Source organism: Hemiscyllium ocellatum, chromosome 11, assembly GCF_020745735.1.
Source record: "Hemiscyllium ocellatum isolate sHemOce1 chromosome 11, sHemOce1.pat.X.cur, whole genome shotgun sequence".
Lineage (NCBI taxonomy): Eukaryota > Metazoa > Chordata > Chondrichthyes > Orectolobiformes > Hemiscylliidae > Hemiscyllium > Hemiscyllium ocellatum.
This window is the reverse complement of record NC_083411.1, coordinates 1160056-1179416: the sequence shown is the minus strand read 5'-3', so window position 1 is coordinate 1179416 and position 19361 is coordinate 1160056. Positions and strand designations below refer to the sequence as shown.

Genomic DNA, 19361 nt, shown 5'->3' with positions numbered 1-19361 from the left:
GCTTCATCCGGAGGCTCACTGATGATGTTACCTAATATGGTGATGAAACATCTGAAACCAAGCCTTCCAGCTCAGTAAGGAAACCCATATCCAGAACCTCAACCTGAGCTACAAATCTTCTCAAAACTCACTAACCTCTGGAACTATTTGGAGGCCTACAGAAAACTCCCAACAGGGTGGTCATTCCTGTTTCTAATCTCAGCCCAGATTAGAGTGGTGCTGGAAAAGCACAGCAGGTCAGGCAACATCCGGGGAGCAGGAATATTGACGTTTCAGACAAAAGCCCTTCCTGATGAAGGGCATTTGCCCGAAGCATTGATTTTTCTGCTCCTCGGATACTGCCTGACCCACCGTGCTTTTCCAGCACCACTCTAATCTTAACTCCAGCATCTGCAGTCCTCACGTTCGCCTAATCTCAGCCCATCCTACCTCAGTAGACAAGTCCTCAAATGTCCTTTTTACGACCAGAATACTGTCCTTGACTTGCAGTGCCACACCTTCCCACTGTTTTGCCATCTTCTCTGTTCTTACTGAAACATCTAAATCCCGGAACGTGCAGCAACTATTCCTGCCCCAGCTGTATCCATATCTCCGAAATGGCTGCAACATCGAAATCCCAGGTACTAACCCATGCTGCTCGAAGGCTAGGTATGAAATTCGCTCCCTAAAGGCATCGTGGGTCAACTTATATCACATGGACTGCAGCAGTTCACCACCAAACACCACTCCTCCATACTGAAGCAGTCAGTGTCCAAATGCAGCAAGATCTGGACAGTGTCCTGATGGGCTGACAATTGGCAAGTAACATTCTCCCACATAAATGCCAGTCAGTGAGGTTGAATTGTGGCATTGCCATCACTGAATCTTCAACTTTCAACCTCTTGGGGTTGCTATTGACGAGAAACTGGACTGGACTAGCCACATAATTACTGTGGATATGAGAACAGGTCAGAGATGACCAGGCGAGCAGCAAGTAATTAGATTAGATTACTTACAGTGTGGAAACTGTAATGCTCCTCCTGACTCCCCAGTGCCTGTCCACTATCTCTAAGATATAAGTCAGGAGTGGGATGGAATACTCCCCACTTGCCTGGATGGGTACAGCTCCAATAACACTCAAGAAGCTCAACACCATCCAGAACAAAGCAGCTCGCTTTATTGGTACCATACCCACAAACTCTAGCCCCGTGACCATACATACACCGCGACCAACTGACGCTCAGTCGCAGCAGTGTATGCTATCTTTAAGATGCATGAAAAACTAACCGACACTCCTGAGAGTATCTTTCAAACCCACAACATTCCCATCTACAAGGTCAAGGGCAGCAAATACATGGGAGCACTACCCCTGCAAGTTCCCCTCCAGCCACCCACCATCCTGACTTTGAAAGGTATTGCTGTTAGCATCACTGTCGCAGCGTCAAAATCCTGAAACTCCCTGCCAAAGGACATTGTGGGTCAACCCACAGCAGGTGGCCTGTGGTGGCTTATAAAGGCAGCTCGTCCCCACCTTTTGAAGGGTAACTCGGGACAGGCAATAAATGCTGGTCCATCTCTCCTGAACATAGAACAGCACACATGGGAACAGACCCTATAGTTCACCATGTCCCTGTCCGCCATGATGCCATTCTAAACTAATCCCATCTGCCTGAACATGGTGTGTATCTCTGTATCCCTGCCTGTTAATGTATCTGTCTAAATGCCTGTTAGACATTGCTATTGCATGTGTTTCTACCATGTCTCTGGTACTGTGGTCCAGGTGCCTACCACCTCTGTGTAAAAAAAAAACCTTTACTATTACATCCCCCTTTAAACTTTCCCCCTTGAACCTAACCCTATGCTCCTAGTATTTAAGCCAGTTATGATTGTAAGAACTTGGTGCTCAGTTAAAAAAGTGAGCTCCCTAATGTGCAAGTACTTGGAATTTAGTAACACCATTAACGTTGCTTCTGTCTCTTGCTTAATTTGTGGGTAATTTAGCAGGAACCTAAAGATACATGAAGCTTATGCTACAGGCTTCCCCATATCATCATCATCATCATCATCTATCAGAAACAACAACAAATTGTGGTATGGGGTCCTCGTGGGTCAAAGCAGCATCTCTGATCAGTGCTTCCATTTTTCCTAGTGCTGTCTGACACTCCGTCCCAGTCTGTTCTGTCTGTGAGTTGTTGATACAATGGAACAAGTGTTTTAGCTAAATTGGGGGTGGACTTGATCATCTACAAAATTATTGTGTATTGTTCTACACTTTCCTTTGTCCTTTGGTTTCTTTGCTTTCAAAATCCCCTCAACCTTCTCCCGTGTGGGTTGGATATTTTCACCATCTAGTGACGATTCTGGTATAATACAATTGACACCTTGTGTTGTTTAGTTTCACCATTTTTCCTGATACAACCCCAAAATGTGTTTAACCTTCAAGCATACTCTTTCTGTCTTTCTGTTAATTAGAATATCACTGAAGACGCTGCACACTCCTTTCACCTCAGCTCCTGATCCACGACATGGTGAAACACTGCAGCATCAGTGCACATCACAAATGATAACCTTTGCTAATAATACAGCCCTTTGTGTGTGTGCGCGTGTGTGTGTGTGTCAGTAGTAAGCAGTTTCTTAGGTTTGTTGGTAATTATAATTGAAACTACGCATTTCACAAATCTCATTTTTCAAATCCAAAAATAAAAGTTCATTTGTAGGCAGTAGGTACGTACCATTCTGAATAATTTAGTTTTTACTCTCCAAACATCTGAACTGACCAGTCTGCTTTTTGTACAATGGCTGCAGGCCCATTCACTGCTCTTCTCATTCTTAATTTCCCCCCTTTTTGTTCTGATTTATTCAGCTCCTTATGTGATACCTCTCTCTCTCTCTCTCTCTGCATGTGGTACTGGCTCGTGCTTTGCAAGATGGCAGCTCTATGCTGTCTTACACCTTGGCTTTGGCCTTGAATGCCTAATTTTATTATTAGTTCTGCCTTTCTCTCAGACCAATTTGTGCTCGCTCCGCACTTTCTTAGACTTGCATTTCCTAATCCCTGTTATAAATAACTTGGCTAATTTTAACTTTATTTTCTTTAGCCAATTTCTTCCCATCACAGTAATTATTCACTCCAGTGATGAGGAATAGACTGTATTCTTCTACTGTAACACAGGCTTCACAGATCAGGAGTAATGAGCCAGTGTCACACCAGATTAGTGGAAGAAAATGTGGCTTGAGTCCTCTTCTTCCAGTATAAGCGACATGGTTACAGCTGTAACAATGATGGCAGTCAGTTGTAAATCCCTAACTTTCGTTTCTACTGTAGATGCTGGGATCTGCAATTATTGGCATATTGCTGCTGCTGCAATTCCACAGGTTTGCTGCGACTAAATTTCAGGGCTTTTTGCCCTGGGGCATTCACATCCCTGCTGTTGGATCTGTTTCAATTACCCTTTCATGCAGAGCATTCCAGCTAATGTTTCATTTATAAGAGAAAATCTAGTCTCACACCTAAGATTCAAGTAGATCATAACAATGGGTGATGTGCAGTGAAATCTCTCATACTTTTCGTGTACCCTTTTTTTGTTCACTTATTGGAACCTTTTTTTCTGTCCTTGTTAGTTTGAAGATATTCGGTATTGATTAATAAACAATCTTTCCACAGTGATCAACTTTCAGTGCATAGAACTTACCTTATCCACTGCTGCTGTATTGAGCTTTGGTCCTAAACTGAGGAAGGTAGCAGAGTTATTCCATTTGTCACGCTATCTTTGTGAGGTTAGAAATTTCAATGCCAAATTCACAGGCACACAGAACTGACCTGAGGAATTCTAAGCTCAATTCCCTGGCAGCCATCTGAAGGGAGACCTTTATTCCTGATCTGATGTGGAAACTCTGCAAACCCTTCTTAACAGCAATTATAAATTGCAAAGCCAAGTCAAGCATTTACAAACTGAGTGAATGCACACAGCACTACAGCCTGTATTCTCACAAATGCATATGGTTATGAAATGAAGCAGTTTTCCAGGAATGTAAAATGACACTACACAGCATTCCAAATACCTGTGCTATTTTCATTGAGGATGGTGTAAATGTTTGAATTTTGAGAGTATACTTGTCAGCTGATTGTACTCCAGCTCCAACTATGTTAAATGAAACTGTTAGTACGCTGGAAATGAAGCCCCCCTTTCCCTGGAGTCATCACAGAAGCTGAAGATTTTTAGAAATATGCAAAGATTCCCCAATATACTGGACTTTCTTATGCAGGTTGACAGCATAAAGCAAGTTTCTGTACTTAAAAACTATTAATTAGCACAAGTAATTGAACTGTCCCTACAAGTAAACCTTTGAGTTGTCAGCATATAACTCTACAAATTAAAACTGTGATACCTTAAACTTGAAAAGCACAAGCTATAGACTGGTATAACAATTCAGTGTCATGTTCACAGGGTTGCTGAGATTATTCTTGTGCTACTCAGAGGACTGTGTGTTTTTGTGTGTGTGTGTGTGTGTGTGTGTGTGTGTGTGTGTGTACATTCATTCGTGGGACATCGGCACTGCTGGCTGGCCAGTACCTTGAGAAGGTGGATGGTGAACTGTTGCCTTGAACTACTGCAGTCCATGTGCTGTTGACTATCGCACAGTGTTAGAGAGGCAAGGATTTTGACCCAGTGACACAGAAGAAAGTGGAGTGCTTCTCAGTCATACTTCTCTGGATACTTTCACTCGGTTTGTAAGAGGCACAGGGAACTTTGAAAGTTCTGATTTGTGGATTACCAGCCACAACTTAGAGCAACTGGTGAAGGAAAGCTGGGCTGGTTTTCTTCAGACTTAATGTGACTTTTGTTCTACAGAGACCAGAGAGAAAACTACTGGTGCCAGTCTGAATAGCTTCTCTCTCTCGTTCATAGCCCCAAGCTGTGCAATTACCTGAGACCCAATCATTTAGTAGTTGACTGGCAGAAACCATTTGTTGTTGATAACTGGTCATTGTCCACAGGCCATGCAGCGATCCTTAGTTTTTAAAACCGTTCTTTTCTTATTTTCATTCTATAGTTGGCACAAATGTCCTGGGTGAGAGATTTGTTTGTGTGGTTTGGGAGGGTTTAATCTAGTTTGGCAAGGGGATGGGAGCCAGAGCTACATATCCCAGAGGGGGTTAGTCGTAGATGGGGCAGTGACAGGATGTAGTGAATCTATGGGGAAGGTTTTTCATGTGATGAAACAAAGGGATTAGTTAAAGTGTGCCCGAGTGATGAATTTAGAGCACGGATCAGTAATTGGGGCTATGATGTCGTGGTCACACCCGAGACGTGGGTTTCAGAGGGGCAGGATGGGTTGGTAGATATTCCAAGGATTAGACCGTTTATAAAGAACAGGGAGAGTGGAAAAAGCGGGGGAGGGGTGTAGCATTGCTAATCAGAGAATGCGTCACAGCTACAGAAACAAAGGTTGTTGAGGAAGGTTTGTCTACTGAGTCAGTATGGGTGGAAGTTAGGGAACAGCGGGGAGCAGCCACCGCATTGGGGGTTTTCTACAGACCCCCGAAAGCAGTAGAGAGATTGAAGAGCTCATAGGCTGGCAGATTTTGGAAAAATGCAAATGTAGCAGGGTTGTTGTTATGTGGAACTTCAACTTTCCCAATATCAGCTGGAACCTCCTTAGTGCAGATGGTTTGGATGGAGCAGTTTTTGTCAGGTGTGATCAGGAGAGTTTCCTTACTCAGTGCGGGCCGATGAAGAGAGAGGCCATTTTGGATGACGTGAACAGAGGAGCTTCTCGTCAAAAGGGAAAACGCAGCTTACGTAAGGTAGAGGAAGCAAGGATCTAGCACAGCTTTAGAGGATTACAGGCTTACTAGAAAGGAGCTCAGAAATGGACTGAGGAGAGCCAGGAGGGGGCACGAAAAAGGCTTGGTGGGAAAGATTAGGGAGAACCCAAAGGCATTTTACTCATATGTGAGGAATAAGAGAATGCTCAGGGAGTAGGTAGGGCTGGTCAGGGATAGTGGAGGGAACTTGTGCGTGGAGTCTGAGCAGATAGGGGAAGTTCTAAATGAGTTTCTTGCTTTGGTTGTCACTAAGGAAAGGGACTTTGCCGTAAATGAGAACTTTGAGGAGCTGGGATACGGGCTTGAACAGATCAAGATTGATGAAGTTGGTGTGCTGGAAACTTTGGAAAACATTAGGATTGATAAGTTCCCATGGCCAGACCAAATTTACCCCAGGCTGCTCCGTGAAGCTAGAAAGGAGGTTGCTAAGCCGCTGGTGAGGATATTTGCCTCCTCACTGTCCACAGGAGTCATACCGGAGGATTGGAAGGAGGCGAATGTTGCTCCTCTTTTCAAGAAGGGTAATAGGGAAATCCCTGGCAATTACCATAAGACATAGGAGTGGAAGTAAGGCCATTCGGCCCATCAAGTCCACTCCGCCATTCAATCTCTGCCACTTACCAGCATTCTCCCGTAGCCCTTAATTCCTTGTGACATCAAGACCAGTCAGTCTTGCGTCTGTGGTCAGCAAAGTTTTGGAAACAATTCTGAGACTTAGGATTTATGACTATTTGGAAAAGTTTAGTGTGATTAAAGTCAGTCAGCATGGCCTTGTGAGGGGCAAGTCATGCCTCACAAATCTTATTGAGTTCTTTTGAGGAGGTGACGAGATAGGTCAAAGATTGAGCAGTGGATGTGGTGTATGTGGACTTCAGCAAGGCATTTGATAGGGTTCCCCATGGTAGGCTCATTCGTAAAGTCAGAAGTTATGGGATTCAGGCAGAGTTGGCTATCTGGATTCAGAATTGGTTGGGTGACAGAAGGCAGAGTGTGGTTGTAGATGGAAAGTATTCTGCCTGGAGGTCAGTGTTGAGTGGGGTCCCACAGGGCTCTGTTCTTGGGCCTCTGCCCTTTGTAGTTTTTATAAATGACTTGGATGAGGAGGTTGAGGGGTGGTTTAGTAAATTTGCCTATGACACAAAGGTTGGAGGTGTTGTCGATTAGTTTAGAGAGCTATTGCAGGCTGCAGTGCGACATAGACAGGATGCAGAGCTGGGCTGAGAAATGGAAATGGTGTTCAACCTGAATAAATGCGAAGTGATGCATTTTGGAAGGTCGAACATGAATGCTGAATATAGGATTAAAGACAGGATTCTAGGCAGTGTGGAGGAACAGAGGGATCTGGGTGTTCAAGTGCATAGATCATTCAAAGTTGCAGCCCAAGTAGATAGCATTGTTAAGAAAGTGTATGGTGTTTTGGCTTTTATTAATGGGGGATCGAGTTTAAGAGCCGCAAGGTTTTGCTGCAGCTCTACAAGAGTCTGATGAGACCACACTTGAATATTGTGTCCAGTTCTGGTCACCTTATTATAGGAAAGATACAGAGGCTTTGTAGAGGGTGTAAAGGAGTTTTACCAGGATGCTGCCTGGACTGGAGGGCTTGTTTTATGAAGAGAGGTTGACTAAGCTTGGACTTTTCTCTCTGGAGAGGAGGAGGAAGGAAGGTGACCTGATTGAGGTATACGAGGTCATGAGAGGCATGGGTGGAGTTGATAGACAGGATTGACAGGCACGAGGGGTCATAGTTTGAAGATATTAGGAAGAAGGTATAGAGGAGACGTCAGAGGTAGGTTCTTGTGAATGCATGGAATGTGTTGCCAGCTGTGATGGTGGAAGTAGAGTCATTAGGGACACTTAAGCGACTGCTGGACATGCACATGGATAGCAGTGAGTTGAGGGGTGTGTAGGTTAGATTATTTTATTTTACATTAGGGTTAATCCACGGCACAACATTGTGGGCCGAAGGGCCTGTTCACTGCTGTACCTTTCTATGTTCTATAGTTGGAACTACAGGAAAAGAACAAAAACATGGTTTTTACATCTCTCACCACTGAATTTTACTGTAGCAAAGTCACGTTTTCTAATTTGTAGAATGGCTAAGCTTTAAAGCAGAAGCATAATGAAGGAGGCTTTAGCTTGAAGTGAAGAATTTTTTATTGTTCATTGTGTAAAATGCATGAAGCATCCTCCGTGTTTGCTGCAGTTAGTGATCCTTCTAAATTTTCTTTGTCGCAGCTTGTTTATTTCTTTATTTCAATTCATGGTGGGGCTGGAGGTCGGAGCAGGCCTTGTATATGTAGGTTCATTTAAAGGAACCATTTGTGAGCAGCCTTCACAAATGCTGTATGGCTTTGCAAGTGTTCAACATAGAACCGAAATTGCTGACCACTTAGACTTCACTTGCTATCAATTGTTCACTTGCTGTTAATGCTTTAACTTGCTATTGATGCTGCCGCAGGGACCACATCTGCTGAGGAAGCTGCGAGAATCTTAGCTGAGAACCGGCGTCTAGCTCGTGAACAGAAGGAGCGTGAGGAGCAGGAGAGACTTCAGTTACAAGAAGCTGAGAGGTGAGTAGGGTGTATGATTCAATACCACAAACATTTCTGTCTGTCCTGTAGTTGCACACTGTTTCAGATTCAAGCCATGCATTCAATCAACTAGAACTGTTCCCATAATTTTCATTTAGATTTGTATACCTAGAGAGATCAGTATCTTTTCTGTCATATCGAATTCCCCGGAAAGCTGGTGATTCATTATGAATGAGTTCTGATTCCAGCTGATTGAAATACTGGACGTCAGATCCTAGCATGAAATTTGTCGTGACAGACCGTAAGTTTAAGTTTGCAGTTGGTTGCTGTGGTGGTCAGTCAGTGAAGCATGTTCCCGTGAGGCTGCAGGCATTCTTTCATAGAGCATGAGTTCATTATCGAGAAGATGAATAATAAAGCTGCATATACGCCATAGTTAAAAAGACCAGAACAGAGATAACAAAACAAATTGAGATTGTTTGTTTGCCAACGCTATCGTTTTACACATACTCAATTCCAGAGAAACATCACTCCTACATCAACTGAGTTTTTAAACTAACTGAATATTCCCAGTTTCATTTCCTTGGACTACAAAAGCAATTGTATGATTCTTTTCCAAATCCACTGCCTCATACTGTTCAGATAGCCCAAACTGTTTTCAGTTCTAACAACGTGAATTTTAATCTAAATGTCCAGGCTGGGATGAATCACAAACTACCCTGAATTAAACATGAATTATCTTGCTAGAAGAAAACTCGAACTTCTTTCTGAACCAAGCTCCTGAGCTCAGACCCTCAATCATCTAACTCTGAAATTAAACCGATGGTCTTGGTGTGTTTACATTCTCTTTCATAACCACAACAGTATATGTTCCCGTGAGTTACTTGACCGCAGTCACCTGATTTGTTAGGATTGATGCACTTAGGTCACTGTTCCAAATGACATTGTGACCATTTTTAGAAAGTCACCTTCACAGAACTGACCCATATCTATCTGCTGTTATGTTGAAATCCAATTCCCAAAATATATCTAATGCGCACCTTTGATCATAAGCCTTTTGTTTAGAATGTTGAATGCTCAATAAGGACTGCACTCAGCCTGTGGAGTCCACATCATTCATGACGAGTACGGTTGATCTGTTCATCCTCAACTTCACTTTCCTGCCTTTCCCCATAACCCTGGATCTTACTGATGAAAAATCTGTCTCTGCCTTGAAAATCTCAAAGATCCATCCCACCCTGGCAATGTTTTTCTACAACCTCTACCATCAGGGAGTAGGTACAGAAGCCTGAACGGTTTTGTAACAGTTTCTACCCTACTGTTGTTTAGAATATTGAATGGACTCTCAAACTCTTCACATTCAGCTGTAGCAGTGTTTTTGTTTTTGCTGCTGGTTACCTGTTGTTTGCTTATGGATGCGACCTAACTCTGTGATCTGCCTGTATCGCTCACTGTGCCTCGGTACACGGGACAGTAAATTCAATTTAACTCAAAATACTTAATGACCAACAATTCCACAGATTCACTACCTTCTGAGAGAAGAAATTCCTCCTCTGTCTTCAATGGGTGACCCCTTATTCTGAGTTGATGCTGTCTGATCCTAGGTTGTCCCATCAGGGGAAATAACCTTTTCTCATCTACTGTGAAGTTTTGTGAAAAGCTGCTATCTTTCAATAATTTTTACTAGATTACTTACAGTGTGGAAACAGGCCCTTCGACCCAACAAGTCCATACCAACCCGCCAAAGCGCAGCTACCCAGACCCATTTCCCTATATTTACTCCTGCACCTAACACTACGGGCAATTTAGCATGGCCAATTCACCTGACCTGCACATTTTTGGACTGTGGGAGGAAACCAGAGCACCCGGAGGAAACCCACGCAGACACGGGGAGAATGTGCAAACTCCACACAGTCAGTTGCCTGAGGCGGGAATCGAACCCAGGTCTCTGGTGCTGTGAGGCAGCAGTGCTAACCATTGTGCCGCCCATAATAATGTTGCCCCTCGTTCTTCTATATTCCCATGAGTACAGGCCCCACCTACTCAACCTGTCATCACAGAGACAGACCCTCTGTTCCTTATAACAACATAATGAACCTTCTTTGAACTGCTCCCAGTGCCAGTACAGGCAGTCTTCCTACAGCTACATTCCAGTGAAACCTTGCTTGATTATAAATAATGAGGCCTATGGGGAAAGTGAGTTAAGGGCAAGACCAGCACAAAATATCACTCACGAACACTCAAAAATCACCCAAAAGCCTAACACAAAGTAAATCACGGCCTGAATGAAGGTTTAAATCATATTTATTAACGAAACAAACTGAATTTAACACATTACTTTGAAAATATACTGTTAATGCAGGGACAGAGGGTCATCATCGTCACCACCTTCAGGTGCAGAAGTGGATGGCTATGGTTGATTGTCTTCTGATTGTTTCTTGAGGGTTGTTTTATAAAAGGCATCCAGTCTTTGCTGTTTTGCCCATTTTCCTCTGTCTTGAAGAAGCTGTTCATAAGTTGCCAGATGATATCTTAATAAATGAACTGCTACCCTGCTGTGTCCTGCGTTGTAATCATTGTCCTCTAAGAACTGCAACTGTCTCTCGGTTTCCCTGATGATAGAAGACAAAAGTGAGGTGGAAAGCCCTCATGGTGCTGCCTCCTGGACGACTACTTTTTCATCTCCAGCTTCCACTTCCCCCTCAACAAAAAGCTATTCTCGATCAGCTGTAGAGAAGTCTTCACAGTGGCACTCAAGCTGTCCTTGAATATCCTCACTTTCCACAACTTCAAAGCCAGCCTGCTTTGCGAGGCCAGCACAATGCTTCTGGTTTTTGGGAGCTGTTCTGACCGTTCACATCCTTTAAAATCTTTTTTAAAAATCCAGGAGAAGCTGCTGCCAAACTGCGTACAGGCAATCCTCACTGACCTCCCCCAAGACTCCACAGTAATGTCAACAGCATTCTCGATGTTCAAGCTCATCCACAATTGAAGAACGCAGTCCTTTATTATCCCTGTCAGGAGCTGCAGTCAGACTCTTGCATGTGTGTCTTAAATGATCAGCTTTAAAAGCTGATATTGCACCCGGATCTATGGGTTGAATGAGAGAGGTTCTGTTTGGTGGTAGAACTAGCACTTTGATGTTTTCAGAAAGTTCACCAGTGGTGCCAGAATGGCTTGGTGCATTATCCAGGGTGAGGAGCACTTTGAAATCCAAATTCCTTTTTGCCTGCAATACTCACTAAAAAAATCTTCCAAAACATTTGCCCAATCACCCAATCTCTTTTTTGCTTGAGCTGAAGTAGACCGCTAGAGTGGACTTAAGATAACTCTTCAAGACTTGTGGATTGGCAGAGTGGTCCAGCGCCACAGCCTGAAGCGTTTAGTCTCCAGTGACATTGGTGTCCAGCAGCACAGTCAGCTGATCCTTTGCCACCTGGAGTGTGTGCTTCATTCTTACAAATGTAGGTTTTTACTGGCATTTGCTTCCAGTATAAACGTGTCTCTTCCAGATTGAATATTTGATATAGGGTGTAGCTACCAATTAACTTTACATTATGGAATGCATAGCAGTTCTTAAAACCAGCAAACCACCCACTGCTACCCCTAATGCAGCTGCATCTGCAGGATTTTGAGCTTTATTTTTTAAATCTTCACAATTGTAAAGGCTTTCACTTTTATGGTGAGAAAGATTATCCCAGATCACTTTTTTTGTTTGATATTTATTCAAACTCTTAGAAGCCTCTCCATTTCCTCAAGTTCCTTTGGCCGTGACCTCTCTGATTTGCTGGCACTCAGACTTGTTCCAGCAATATAGTTTGCTTTAAATCTTTTCCGTGTTGCCTGTAATGGTGTGTATGGTGTGTAATGCCTGTAATAGTGTGTATGGTAGACTCCTATTAAGTGAGCTCTATCACATTCTCTCTCTTTATGCTCAAAGTTTTATTAAATCTAGCTTCTCTTCGAGTATTGTAGCCTTTCTTTTGTGTACACTACCCGCAGTTTTATCACTTGGGCACTTATTGCTAATATTCTTGTTACTATGTCCTTCCATTTTTCCAAAAAAAAGGGGGGGTAACCTAGGAGTAGATTGTGAGATATGCAGGTACAAGAACAAATTCGGATGGCAGTGATATGTATAAGAGTAATGGAGTCCTGCAGGAATTATCCAAGAATATTCTTGTCTCCGACAGAGAGCCTGAGCATTCCTGAGTTTAGTTTTTGTGATGATGCTGCTCAGTCTGTAATCCTGTACCCCTCACGTGCTGACAGCAGCTGACATCGGCGCATGCACAGAGAACAAAGCATGCAAACCAATCACTGCTGGGATTGTGCTCTTGCAACCAGAGTGTTCTCTCAAATATTGTTCCCTAATTCTTCAGCAACGTTATAACCAAATCACGCTGTCAAAACAGTGTGAATTACTGGTATATCTTCCTCTAAGTAAGGAGCCCAAAGCTATTCACAGTATCCCAGGTGTGGTCTGAATAATGCATAGTTACAGTTCTAGCAAAACCGTCAGACTTTTATACTCTATTCTCATTAAAATAAAAGCCAACATAGTTTTACCTCCCTAATTACCTGCTTAACTTGGATGCTAGCTTTTTGAGATTCATGGGCAAGGCTTTCTGAATTCTGTCTCTATTTAAATGATATTAAGCTTCTTTATTCTTCCTGCTAAAGTGCATAATCTCTCATATTCCCACAATATATTCTATCTGCCATGACTCTGTATCTTCCTCATCATTTGCTTCCCACCTATTTTTGCGTCATTCTCAAAATTGGCATTCACTTTCCTCATCTAAGTCATATATATTGTAAATCATTGTGTCCCTAGCTCTGATCCCTATCACTGTCCACCCTGAAAATGCCTCCTTTATCCCAACTTTTTGTCTATCAGTTAGCCAATCCCCTATCCCAACTCGTATATCCAAAACCATGTGCTCTTATTGAGTTGCCATATTTATGGTACCCTTTCAGATGCCTTCTGAAAATCAAAATATATTACATCCACTGCTTCCCCTTTATCTGTCCAGCTTGCTGCTACCTCAAAGTATTCTAATAAATTTGCCAAGCATGATATCCCCTTCATGAAGTATTGCTGACTCTGTTTGATCATGTAATGTATTTCTAAACACTCTGCTATTGCATCCTTTATAATGTACCCTCGCATGTTCCCAATAACAGATGTTAAACTCATTGGCTTATTGTTTCCTTCCCTTTTCAAATAAAAATGTTACGTAAGCAGTTACCAATCCTCTCGGACTTTTCCAGCATCTAAGGATTCTTGGAAAATAACTACCAGTTCATCCACTATCTCTGTCATTACTTAGTTCCTTTTCATTCTCTGGGATGCGTCCCCTCCAGTCCAGGGACTGGATCAAGCTTTAAACCCATTGCGTTCCCTAAAACTTGTGTTCTCTATTGTATTTATTACATTTATTTCCTCTCCTTTTACCCTTTGATTATTTCGTAATGTGGAATGCTATTAATTTCTTCTACTGTGAAGACTAATACAATGTGTTATTCAATTCCCCTGCTGTTTTGTGATGCTCCATTATTATTTCCCCAGCCTCATTCTCTAAGGGTCTGTGTTCATTTTGGCTTCTGACTTTTTATATATTTAAATCTTCAGCTATTCATCTTGACATTTGGTCAGCATAGACAAGTTGGACCGAAGAGATTGTTTCCATGCTATATGACTCTACTTGCAAGTTTGCTGTCAAAGTTTGCATCTTCCTCTATTATTAACTAAAAGAGAAAATGCTGGACAATCTCAGCAGGTCTGGCAGCATCTGTAAGGAGAGAAAAGAGCTGACATTTCGAGTCTAACTGACCCTTTGTCAAAGGGTCCGCTCTTTTCTCTCCTTACAGATGCTGCCAGACCTGCTGAGATTGTCCAGCATTTTCTCTTTTGGTTTCAGATTCCAGCATCTGCAGTAATTTGCTTTTATTCCTCTATTACTTGGGTCACTTCTCTTGATTTGTACAACTTGCCCAATCCCCTGGTTTACCAGCAGGCTTCGCCACTTCTTTTGTTTACTTTGATTCTATCCCTAACTTGCCTGATTAACCATAATATTTTCTTTTCCCTCACTGGAATATATCTTTACTGTAATCCATGAACTGTTTGCTTAAACATCTGCCGTTTCTTTGTGCTAAACCCCTTTCTGAGTCCAATTCAATTCTACTCTCATTGCTTTGTAATTACTGTTAGTTAAATGCTTTTGTTTCTGACTCAAGTTTCTCCCCTTCAAGCTAAATTTGACCATGTTATGGTCACTGTTTCCTAGGGGATCTTTTACTCTGATATCCTTTATTAAATCTACCTCATTTAGCTAAAATGGCTATTATGATTCCTTTCAGAAGTAACTTTAAAGGGTATTTAACAGGGTAGTCGGAGGTGTGTGATTATGGTTGAAAAGCTAACATTATCACAAGACGATGGGCTGAATGGCAGTCGCCTGTGCTGTATTTTCTTTGAATTATGAGGAATGATTTTTGAGTTCCAATCTGTATTTGGGCAAAGGTGGAATTCTGCTGGAATTAAAACTCACTACAGAGGATATTGTGCTTTTTTTTTGGAAGGGTCAGAAAAGAAGAGCAAAAGAAGAGAGAAGCTGAAGAGAGGGCTCACAGGGAAGCAGAAGCCTATCTGCTACAAGAGCAGAGAAAACTGATAGAAGAGCAAACTCGGAGAAAAGCTGAAGAGGAAAGGATTTGTAGAGAGGAAGAAGAGAGAGAGCGTCTCTTGGATCTGCAGCTCCAGGTCAGAGTTCACACTGTATCAGCTGTGAAGTTTAGCTTTTTGTGGGTATGTTCTCAATTGTCTCATTAAAGCTTGGAGAACTGGTAAAGCACCACTGTACATCAAAACTCTTTCCTTTGTACCTAATTATAAAGACAGTGCTGGTTTTCTGTTGCAACAGTACTGTCTATGTAAAGGGGCTCTTTTGAAAGTGGGTCTGCTTGTCCTTTTTGATTTAAGAATAATAATACTTCAGTAGGTTGACACCCTGCTGTGACATTATAATTTTTACCCAGACTCATAGGTATGTTTTCAGATCAGTTTATTGAATAATGAACAGATTCTCATTGTTTTTATCACTGTTGTTTTAAACAGTGCACGTTGTATACCACAATACACAGCGCATCATGCTGCTGCTGCTACTTCCGAGAGGCAACATGATATGTTTGTAAATAGGCCCACTCTGAGGACATTTGTTCGATGGCCTGACAGCTGATTGTAATTCCTTTGATCCTTTGCTTGCCTGGAGAAAGGGGAAATGCTTGCCTTTTATTTGTCTTTTTAAATTGAAAGATTATTTTACATCAGTATATATGGCAGATGTTCACCAGATGCAAGGTTTATATTTTTCAGATGCAGTTTACAATATGGGTATCGGAAAGGTTGTAAACATTTAAGGGTTTCCTGGAACCTTACAGTTCAGAAAGTGACCATTCAGCCCATTGTCTTGCACCAGCTCTTTGAAAGAGATGTTGAATGCAACACGATTCAGGCTTGGGCTGACAAGTGGCAAGTAACATTTACGTCCTGCAAATGCCAGGTTCTGACCACCAGTAAAAGATAATCTAACAATTGTCCATGACATTCAATGATGTTACCATCTCTGAATTCCAACTATAAACGCACTAGGGTGTTACCATTGATCAGAAACTCAACTGGGATTGCTGCATAAACACAGTTGCTACAAGAGCAGGTCAGAGGCTAGGAATACTGCAACAACTGACTCCCCAAAGCCTGTCCACCACCTACAAGACACAAGTCAGGAGTGTGATGGAATACTCCCCACTTGCTTGGATGGGTGTAGCTCCAACAACACTCTAGAAGTTTGACACCATCCAGGACAAAGAAGCCCACTTGATTGGCACCACATCCGCTAATAACCACTCCTCCACCACCAATGCTCAGGAGATACTGTAGAAATTCACCAAAGTTCCTTCAGCAACACCTTCCAAACACATAACCGCTTCCATTTAGAAGGATAAAGGTAGCAGATATATGGAGATGCCACTATCTACCAGTTCATCTCCAAGCCACTCCTCATCCTTACTTGGAAATATATAGCCGTTCCTTCACTGTTGCTGGATCAAAGTCCTGGAATTCCCTCCTAAAGGGATTATGGGTCAACATACCACATATGGACTGCAGCGGTTTAAGAAAGCAGCTCACCATCACCTTCTCGAGGCCAACTAGGGAAGGGGAATAAATGCTGGCCTAGCCAGCAACACTTATGTCCTATGAATGAACAAAAGCCATCACCAGTATCAAGTACACAACATGAAGGATTTTCCTTGCAGTACCCTGGACTGTGAATAGAATAAGCATCAGTCTGTAGCTTGAGATTAAGGCAGAATTTCTCAGCATTGGTTCACTTGGGCGTAATCACAATCTTACAGATTAAGAGATCAATATATTTCAGGAAAGTCTCACCTATTCCCTGTGAAGGTGGTGGTGATGGAAAGCCAACAATGGCCTGGCACATGGTGCTTTGTCCTCTCCTGTTAACTAGTTGAGAATGTTTCCTGGGTTAAAACATTGAAATTAGGGCAATCTGTACTTCATGGTTTGTTTTGATGTCAAACCATGACTGAGCAGTATGTTTTAATGATTTTAATTAACCTGAAATTATCATTACTGCTTGCTACACTACATTCCCTGCTTGTCAGAACAGTCCTGCCTGGAATAACTGCTATGGAATGAGTTGTTTGCAACTTGCGGTCTATTGTAAATCAAAGGATCTACAATGGAGAATTCTTATCCACAGAACAGGTGTAATTTACCAAGTGTCATTTTATCCTGTCAAGTGTTTTGTTTAAAGACCTCTTTTTAAAATCGTTTGATGATCCCATAAATTTAAGTGGTACAAAAATCTGTGTTGGTGAGAAGATGGCTGAGCGATTGCAGCGGTGTGATGCTGTGCTGAGAGGTGATCTGTATTCTGTCAACAAGGAGTCTGTCTTTCAGAGAGAAAAGGCAGAAGCAAAAGCTTTGGAAGAAGCTAATCGGCAGAGGCTGGAGCGAGAACGGATCACCCAGCAGAATGAGCAGGAACGGCGTAAGAGGAAGCAGGTGTGTTTTTAATTGACGTGGGTAATTGAAGAACCATGAGCCATTGTACAAGAAATCCAGCAGCCTAAGAAATAGGAGTAGAATAATGCTAGGACAGTTGGAAAGGATGTAGCTTGAGTTTTGAAATGTAGGTTATTGTAAAGCATCAGGAAAGACCAGGCAAAGTCACACTCTGGGTGTTGGGAAGGCATGCAATGTTTCTATCTGTCGTGTTTTGCCCTAGGTTGATCATTATCCCAGTCAGATTCTTAACTAAATTACCTTGGTAGAGTCTCTGAAGCAGCTCCTGTTGTGTCTCCCTGTGTTTGTGGGCAACACTTGGCTAAAAATTTTCATTTAGGAAAAAGTGAGGACGGCAGATGCTGGAGATCAGAGTCAAAAAGTGTGGTGCTGGAAAAGCACAGTGGGTCAGGCAGCATCTGAAGAGCAGGAGAATTAATGTTTCAAGCATAAGCTCTTCTTCAAGAATGTGGAGGGGACACCAAGGTGGGGCTTAGAGATAAATGGGAGCGGGTTGGGGTTTCAGGGAAGGTTGCTGAGAATGTGATAGATAGATAAAGGTGGGGATGAAGGTTATTGCTCGGAGAGGAGAGTGGGGTGGATAGATGGGAAGGAAGATGGACAGATGGGACTGTTCCAAGGGCAGTGCCTAGTTGGAGGTTGGATCTGGGATGAGGTTGGGGATGGGTAGATGAGGAAACAGACCCCACCGCCAGAGATATATTTCCCTCCCCACCCCTATCTGCGCTGTGCAGAGGCCATTTCTTCTGCGACTCCCTTGTTAGGTTCATACTCCCCACCAACCCACACTTCACTTCTGGCACCTTCCCCTGCCACCACAAAAGGTGTAAAACTAGAGCCCACACCTCTTTCCCCCCCCCCCCCCCCCCCTCCATCCAAGGCCCCAAAGCATCCTTCCACATCTGAGGGATTTTTTTGCACCTCCATACATCATCTATGGTGTCTGTTGCTCTCGATGTGGTCTCCTCTACAGTGGTGCGAGAGGATGCCAACCTGCAGAATATTTCAGAGAAAATCTCTGGGCATACACTAAGTAACCCCACTGCCACGCTGCCAAGGGCGTGCAAGTCCTGGGCTGCCTCCACCTACCCGAAACCTGGAGGAAGAACGCCTCATCTTCCGCCTTTGGTTCCATGTCGTTGGAGCATCCCATGTGGATTTCATCAGTTTCGTCACCCCCGCCCCCCCCCATCCCAGATCCAACCCTCCAACTCTGCACCACCCTCTTGTCCTGTCCTACTTGTCTATCTTCCCTCCCACATATCTGCACCACCCTCCACTCCACTCTGATGTATCACCATTAGCCCCCCAACTTTGTCTGCCTATTGCATTCCTAGCTACGTCCCCCGCAGCTCCATATCCCCCTCCCATTTATCTCTCAGCCCCTTTTCCCCCCATTCCTGATGAGGTGCGTATGCTTGAAGTGGCTGCCTCTGCTCCTCGGGTGCTGCCTGACCAGCTGTGCTTTTCCAGCACCACACCTTTTTACTAAAAGTGATCATTGTTTTGATGGTTTAGATTTGTAATGGAGCAGCATTAGGAACAATGTACAGTAGAAGCTAGCAATTGGAAAAGGGTTCATTTCATTGGGCTTGGAGCAGAACCAAAGGCAGGCAGGAGATTAACTGCAGTGGCTGATCCTTGAGATGTTTTGGGTGCAGGCTAGTGTTGCGATCCCAGATCCCAGGTATGAGAAATTTGGGCAGATCTGACTTGGTACTCCATAATAATTTCAGCAATAAAATCCCTGAAAGAACTGGGGAAGAAAATAAGTGGCAGAACTCCAGCATCAAAACCGAGCAGTAGAAGCATCTGTATGATGCAAACCCCAACACAAAAAATTGCAAGCGATAGTGAGGAGCATGTAAATCGAATAACAATGTCAATATGTACCTTTAAACTCAAC

At 43.0% G+C, this 19361-nt stretch overlaps 1 protein-coding gene across 3 annotated transcripts in view; it reads left to right on the top strand.

Annotated features, from left to right (window-relative positions):
* map7d3 (MAP7 domain containing 3) overlaps positions 1–19361 on the top strand; it is a 111391-nt gene that overhangs the window by 75589 nt on the left and 16441 nt on the right. For all 3 annotated transcript variants that reach the window (XM_060832379.1, XM_060832376.1, XM_060832375.1), the window contains 3 exons: positions 8268–8379; positions 14929–15109; positions 17330–17434. In XM_060832379.1, the coding sequence (XP_060688362.1) occupies positions 8268–8379; positions 14929–15109; positions 17330–17434 (398 nt within the window). The remainder of the gene's footprint in view (positions 1–8267; positions 8380–14928; positions 15110–17329; positions 17435–19361) is intronic.